At 35.2% G+C, this 7,522-nt stretch overlaps 1 protein-coding gene across 7 annotated transcripts; it reads right to left on the reverse strand.

The window, feature by feature from the left end:
* Positions 1-491: 491 nt before the first annotated feature.
* Positions 492-7,315, reverse strand: LOC114715971 (mediator of RNA polymerase II transcription subunit 19a). Of its 7 annotated transcripts, none has more exons than XR_003737579.1 (9): positions 7,182-7,300; positions 6,891-7,058; positions 5,118-5,184; positions 4,326-4,615; positions 3,900-4,133; positions 3,520-3,579; positions 3,231-3,377; positions 899-964; positions 492-800 (listed from the first exon to the last, which is right to left on the reverse strand). XR_003737579.1 is itself a non-coding variant. In XM_028900888.1 (7 exons), the coding sequence occupies exons 3-7, from the start codon at positions 5,146-5,148 to the stop codon at positions 3,327-3,329; spliced, it is 666 nt and encodes a 221-aa protein (XP_028756721.1). In that variant the 5' UTR covers positions 5,149-5,184; positions 6,891-7,058; positions 7,182-7,300; the 3' UTR covers positions 3,073-3,326. The 7 variants fall into 7 exon arrangements, 1 of the variants encoding a protein (XP_028756721.1); XR_003737577.1 differs by adding an exon at positions 5,327-5,454 and having other exon boundaries at positions 492-964; XR_003737578.1 differs by having other exon boundaries at positions 492-959.
* Between the last annotated feature and the right edge of the window lie 207 nt (positions 7,316-7,522).

Genomic DNA, 7,522 nt, shown 5'->3' on the forward strand with positions numbered 1-7,522 from the left:
AGCTTCACCCTACGACCCAAAAGAAGCAACTTACATTGAGGAGGCCCAGGGAAAGTTAGGACCCAAAACCCCGTACAATTTTACAAAGTATACATAACTTTGCTTTTACTATTTCATTGATAATACAATTTTTTTGGTTCATAACTAAACACCCATTATACCTTCACAGAGAATGCGAACACATACTAGTCTGAATATGCACAAAAAATTATTTCATTACATTTACATATGTACAGATGATACTATCTGCAAAAGTTGCAGGGATTAAACTCGCTACTTCCAAATCATGAAAGCAATCTTGTGCTGGTAGAAAGGCACCATGGTTACAAAAAATTACAGCGTGAGTACCTCTAACCATCAATACTATGCTGAAACTTATCAAATCATACCCAATCTTAATGACATCATCCACACAAAAAAAAAAAGGATATTGTTTTTAAGCCTCTGAACTGAACTAACCCTAAATGGCCATCTAAAGCTGAAAATATTCCTTGCTTCAAAATAACATTTTAATCCAATAGATATACAAAGAACTTGGAGAAGAGTTAGTTTGCATGATGCAAAGCCATACAGTCATCAATTTCAGACTTGTTACTGTTAGATACAGGGCATGGGAGGAGCAATCAATATACACGCTTCGCGGTGTTAGTCCTAGTTCAATCATCCTAAGCAACTAGCCCTAAATAAATAAATTTAAAAAAAAAACTATTTACGGAAGAGTAAACTAGAAAATTAAAAAACCACGATGGGGAAAAAGTACAATGCATCATTCACTTTGAGATGTCCAGTGCGCCACAAAACTGGGAAAACAGAAAGGACCAGAGTTTGGGAAATTACTGGCACTAATATATAAGATCGTTGTTATTATACAACAAGGTTCATTCTCAGCAAATTTTACCTCAGTATCCTTTTCTTCCACCAATTCACCCTCATGATAATATTTACTGACAGTTCACTAGCTACTCTGCATAAAATTGGAAGACATCACACATATATTTATCAATGAGAAACTATCTGGTGATGCTATAAAACAAATACAAGAATCTAGCACCCCCCAGAAACAAATACAAGAATCTAGCACCCCCCAGACTGAACATAAAAACAGATTTTTACAAGGCGTCATAAAGGAAACAAGCTTTTTTTTTTTTTTTAATAAGGATCAAAACGATATTGAAATACTATGTAAGCATTACATATTAGACACAAAAGAAGAACAGCGACCAAGTAGATTAACAAATTCTAGAGGAAAAACTTTAAGAAAGCCTAATCTAGCGTCTACAAAAGTCGTTAACAAGTACTGGAGGAAGCAAGCATTATTTGGCAGCACAATGCATAAAAGTCTTTGAATTTTTTTTTAAAATTATTTTATTCAAATATCTTAAAAATAGGTCTTGTAGTAATTGGAACATAAAAATTCCAATGCATAAAACTCTCGAGGGTTTTCACATCAGAAAATGTTTTTTCCTAACGGATTTCAATATGCGGCCTATGATGAGAATCTCTTAAACATGCAGGAAACACCATGATAATAAACAAGTCCTGCCAGTCCTTGTAATTTAAATATTCAGAAGCATTTTGTTGCAATTTAATGTTGCAGCAAGAAAATAAAGCAAGCAGACATTGGGGTTGAAGAAAGACACACCACCCATGCAGCCATGCTTCAACCCTGGTAATCAAGAGATGTTATATATCTCATTACGCGCAACAAAAATTGAATCTCTCCCCCATAGGCGAAGAAAGGAGCCCTAGGACAACAATAATCCAAGAATCACCTATATTTAAGAACAAATTTAATTAATACAACTCTTAGGAGTGTTCATCCAAGTTAAATCCAAGGATCCGATATTTGGAAAAGCTTCATATGAGAACCAATCAGTATAAGTCTGGTTTCATGTTGGAAAACACTAAAACCATGGTTTTGGTGGTTCCCAAAGTGAAATCAAATTGCTCTTAATATTAGTGTTAGCTCCCATGAATCTCAACTTTCAAAAGAGAGATGTTCACTACAAAAGGACCAAAATTATGAATCAACCTCCTAAAAGTTTACCTTCTCTCTTTTGGTATCTGAAGGCTAAAAAGAGGTCTTATAATCATCAAGAAATGTAATGTTTCAGATGACCTACAGTCCAAAGTTTCGAAGCTCACTAATTCTACAAGGAATCACATGTTTAAAACATCATGGTAATATCTATAATAATAAATTTTACAAATTCATAATACCATATTCCTCCGATGAGGTTATTTCACCAAAAGGTTTTAAAAAAAAAAAAAAAAAAGCCTTCTAACGAGATTCAGGCTGCATCATACTACTTTTTTTCTTTCTCACCAAATCATTTCTCCTCCATCAAACAAGTAAAATGAAATCTCATCATTTGTTACAGCATCTGAAAACAAATGCTCTTTTACCAACTGTTATTTCTAAGAGCGAAATTTCTCATCCAACAGCAGTCATCAGGATTGTTCATAAGATTGGCAGGATACTGCTGCAACTTCCCAGGATCCCATTATCAAATTGGGCAACTACTAGTGTTGCACAAGCATGGCTCAGATTTTGTAGTTAGAGGTATTGTTCTTTATGGAATGGTTTGCTTTTAATAGTCTAAAGCATCTAATATCATATTGACTGTGAAAATTGACCAATTAAGGATGAGCACTTTGAAAAAATATATTTAGTTTAGGTAAATGAAGTGGCTCAATATTTTACTATTGACTGAAGCCAACTAGCAGATGCAATTGCAAGGGGCTGGTACTCAGAGAAGATTACACATAGCATCAACCAAGACTACCCACAAAGCACTAATGTTCCCCAAAAGGTATAGCACTCGAGACAAGAGAAGCAAGACCAAAAAATTGTGACAAGAAAAATGATTTTTAACCAAAGAGAAAAATGCTTACAGCACACTCGGGCAGTGATGTTTGACTTTCTGCAGGCCATTTAACCCAATATGACAGCCTATTATTAGTTTTAGCCAAAAGAGCTAAGTGCGAAAAGCCTAGTGAAACCCTCGAAGCAACATTAATATTCCCTTGTCCCACATTCTTCTCAAAGAATCAGGTACCGGTCAGTAAGAATTTTTCCAACAATTAACATGGATACCAGAGGCAAGACTAAGGTAGAATTAAATATGTACCACATAACATTTAATAAAGTAAAAGGCCACTCTAAAGAAAGATTAAACAATGCGGACAGCAGAGAAATGGAATAAAATCTTGCAATTATAATGAAGTACCTTAAGTTTCACAATGTCAACTGAGAGACCCCTCCAAACTTTAACAACTGACAACAACTATTTGAGGAAAAAAGTGAACTACAGTATGTATCCATTTTATCCTGCTACCTTTATTGCCCCCAACTCATCAATTTTTGAGCTCTTATGCTGCAGTAAAATTATTTTGCAGAAGAAAGGTTCATTAAATAATGGACAAGGTCAGCTACAAGAAAACGGAAAGCAGAAATATAAACGGAATAAAAAGATATAAATAAACAATGACAACCATTCAACACAAAGCTTTCATTACCTTGCTTTTTTTGTGTTTGTTTGCATCGTTAAGATCTTCATCTCCATCATGCTTCCTTTTCTGTAAGCATACAGAATAGAAAGATTTATGCAAGGAACTAAATTTCTGCAACATTTGATAATAGTAAGTGAAGCAAAGCCTTTTGTATAGCACTGGTATATAATAGAATAAATCTCCTTAATTTGAGCCTAAATCACACTTTGAGGGTTAACATCGTCATCAGCTGAAACTTAAAATTTAGATTTAAAAAATAAATAAATAAAAGATATCTAATAAAGCTAATTGAAAGAATAAATTTGCAACATAATGGCATGGGAACTCAAGACTTAGTAATGTTTATCCACAATTTAAACAATGTACAAGCAGAACAAATCCTTCACCTTTTCATGGTGTTTCTTTGCATGATCAGCACTGGAATCATGATACACACTTTTCTCTTTCTTTCTCTCTTTGTCCTTGTCTTTGTCTTTGCTTCGGTCTTTATGACGATGTTTGTGCTTCTTATGCTCCTTATCCTTATCTTTGTCCCTGTCTTTGTGTTTTTTATGCTTCTTCTCCTTGTCTTTAGACTCACCTTTTGATTTTCCTGCAATAGTTGGAGTCCCCTTCTCGGCCTATCAATAAATTGGAGTGAAGTAGGAGGAAGGAGTAAGCACAAATGTAGTCAGTCTTCAGCAAAAACTAAAACATTAGCAGACTATGCTGTTTATGAAAACTCAAATCACATGACCGCCAGTGTCTAGAAGTATAGAAAACCACATCAAGCAATAGCCTAAGTGCTATCATCAAATCATAAAAATGCTTACAGGAGGTAATTCAACGGGAGCTGTTTCCCTCAGTTGAAAAGCCTCCTTCAAAATGTCTAGGTCAAAAGGCTGTATACGAGCACTTGTATCTATGGAAGAAGATGTATGCTGAAGAAGTTGATCCAACTGCATCCCATCTCCTTTTCTGATTTCAGTGTCTCCTACCACATTGTGAAGATAGTGTGTGTCTGCAATTGACATGGGAAGTGGCCTCTTGCAAAAGAACTCATAGTGCGGAAGTAATTTGAAGTGACTTATAAGATCTACGGCACCCGTTAATTCCCTTGGTCCTAAAAGTTCAAATGAGAAGGCATGTTTTCAGTGAGAATGCAGTAAATTAAATTAAAATAAAATATAACACAGAGAAATTCCTCTCAACTGCAGCTTTGTCTCCCAAATGTTAACATATGGTTAAAAACATAAATATTCCTTTGAGAAATCCCCATGCAGTCATTACGGTTGGCACCATACATGCAATCTAATAACAAAATTGATTGACAACTAGTGATAATCTCCTAGTAAGCAGCTTGGTAAGAAACTATGAATATTAAAAGAAGTGTTATAGATACTGTTACAACGTAGAATGACAGGTGGCCCTAATTTACCCTCAGAATGTTTAAAAAAGTATGCTTATGGATAGAGTTTAAATTGGCATGGAGAAACCATTTCAATTCAAGTAGTTTCAATCAGATGGTGAGCAAAGTCATGACGTCATACAGATAGATAAACAGAGGTTATCGTAAAAACAAGTAAAAAGATATGTGGACAATTGATGATAAGAAAAACTTTTACCTCCTCCAAACTTTTTGCCTTCAGGATCCATGTGTCAATCTTTCACAGATTGGCAGACCATTATCAGCTGCAATTCATAATGAAACGAAGGTCCTCATCCATCAATGTTCAACATGCTCAATTGTAAAACATGAAGATGAATGCAAAAATGGTTAAATAGTTTCTCAGTTAGTAATCCTATTCATGGGAGTCGGTTGGGATTTTTTAACCTATGATCATGAGGCAGGGTGACAACTCCACATGGATGCACTCCTTCTCCCTGTCCTTATCAGCCCCTATCTCGCCTTTCCCTGTCTTCAATCCCCTAAATGAGAGAAGTTACCCTCATCCCCTATCCCTAAATTTCAAATTACATTCTTTAAATTTTGTTGATCCGACTGCAATAAAAATGCGAATCCAGAAAATTATATCTTCACTTCCACATCAATGGCTATTGAGAGGTTTCAGCTAATAATTTCGTAAGATACAAAACAGAGAGAGTTTATATTATGTGTAACAAATAAATAAAAAATAACACTATCACTACATTTTCACATAGAAAAAAGGTAAGGTGAAGAATGCCTAATTGTGTAACCTCTTAGATGTTTCCACAAAAGCATGACCCAGTCCTTTTCAAATTTGGACAGCTTTTGCTGAAACAACCAAGAAGGATACAATATTGCTCAAACGTGTGGAGTCTTCAATCAATTTCATGGCAGTGAAATGAGTTAGCTTTCTGGGGTTCTGTGATGCATGGTGAGAGAAGAAACAGAATCAAACAAATTGGGGGAAAGTTTAAAATAAATTACAAAAACTAGAATAGAGGGGTAGCAGTTTTTTATTTAAATTACGCAGCATATAGGGAAAGATCCCTGAACATCGGTGCCAAACGTGATGGTTACAGCAATGATTTGTGAAAATGGGAATTTTGGCCTTTCCTAATCATGAGATAGTTTCCATGTCATGGCTGGCATTTCAGGTTTAAAAATAAAATTTTTTTAGGGTTGATACCATCCTTCTTAACATGAAAGCATGCAGTTTTGCACTTAAACTGAGAATATTGATATAACTAGTATGTTTCTCTAGCCCGTTGAGTTGAGAAATTTCTATCAGGATGTATTACTATAAAAGAGATAGATAAGAACTAAGAAGAACTGGAGAGCAATTATAGTTCATGGAACCCTAACTTATTTCTTGAAAAGCATTCAAATGTATACCATGGCTAATTTAGTTGGCTTTATATGCTTCAGCTGTGAGGGGGCGAAGACAGCAGGAAAGAAATGGCATAGACAAAAACTTCAGAATTTCCGAAAGAGACATGCTTGAATAAATAACGAGTAGCTGATATCCACATAAAAGATGACCTTTATATATTCTTTTCTGATACCATGCAAATGAATGACTAAGAACAGGTGCTTTTAAGTTGTATATTCATTTCGCTAAAACTCATGTTTTCCCCTCTTCTTTCAATAGGAAAAAAGCTAAATTACTTATGCAATTTAAACACAATCGCGAGTCTTTTGAATGTTAAATTTCAGGAAAATTCCACGTAATAGTTTGAAACCATTGTCTCCCGATTCATTCTGCCCCAACTTTCAATTTAAAGATCATACATATTGTCAACATAAAGTTTAAAGATCTTTAAAAAAGTGCGAGCATGGTCTCTAAAATATCCACCACACCCCCTAAAAATACAAACTTCAGGCAAGGTTTAGAGTGAATAATTCCATAATGGGATGTGCTTATGCACAAAGTTTTCATTACTGCGGAAATTGCTACTGAAACGACACCAACCTGGAGAGTGAAAATTTTCGGTGTTTATAAAAAAACAAGGAGTTCCCTTTAAATTCGCAACTTCTTGATATTTCAGGCTCCCAAAGAAGCTGTCAAAATTCAAAACTTTGCAGCTAGAACTAGAATTATCAGAAAGAATTGTCGAAATTTCGAAGCCTGAAGAAGCTTCTGTTGAAAAAGAAGAAGAAACGAAAGATTAGTACCGACCCAAAAATTGTCGAGGGGCAAAGAAATTGGGAAGAAGAACTGTAGATCCAATAAAAAAAAGAGATTAACAATTCGAAGGCTTACAGGAGCATATAGAAACACGATCTCGTGCTCCGAGCTCACTTCCCCACAAGAATCAAACTATCGCTAGTAGTATTGCGACAGCACGACCCAATTCATGAAAAATTCCTCCTGCTTCCCAGTTCCTCGATGCCAATTGCGTCTTCCTGCCACCTCTTATTTATATATCGCCTGACCATATTTGTTCGGTTTTCCCTTTTTACCCCTCGAATGACTTATAATCAATCTCGCCCAATTGGGTAGTGTCATTCGATCATAGCCAATAATAATCAAGAGAAATGCTGCAAGAGTAAAATAAAAAAAAATTATGATTACATTTTAAGATTATTCAGTATTAGCTCGTT

This window comes from Neltuma alba, unplaced genomic scaffold (assembly GCF_004799145.2).
Source record: "Neltuma alba isolate B1F8T4 unplaced genomic scaffold, ASM479914v2 tig00011637_pilon, whole genome shotgun sequence".
Taxonomy (NCBI): domain Eukaryota; kingdom Viridiplantae; phylum Streptophyta; class Magnoliopsida; order Fabales; family Fabaceae; genus Neltuma; species Neltuma alba.

Coding starts and splice junctions, on each gene's coding strand:
- LOC114715971 (XM_028900888.1), bottom strand. CDS start 5,148: ATGGATCCTGAAGGCAAAAAGTTTGGAGGAG. Junction 4,134..4,325: donor CTCCCGTTGAATTACCTCCT/GTAAGCATTTTT, acceptor ATTTATTGATAG/GCCGAGAAGGGGACTCCAAC. Junction 3,378..3,519: donor ACAAACACAAAAAAAGCAAG/GTAATGAAAGCT, acceptor ATTTTACTGCAG/CATAAGAGCTCAAAAATTGA.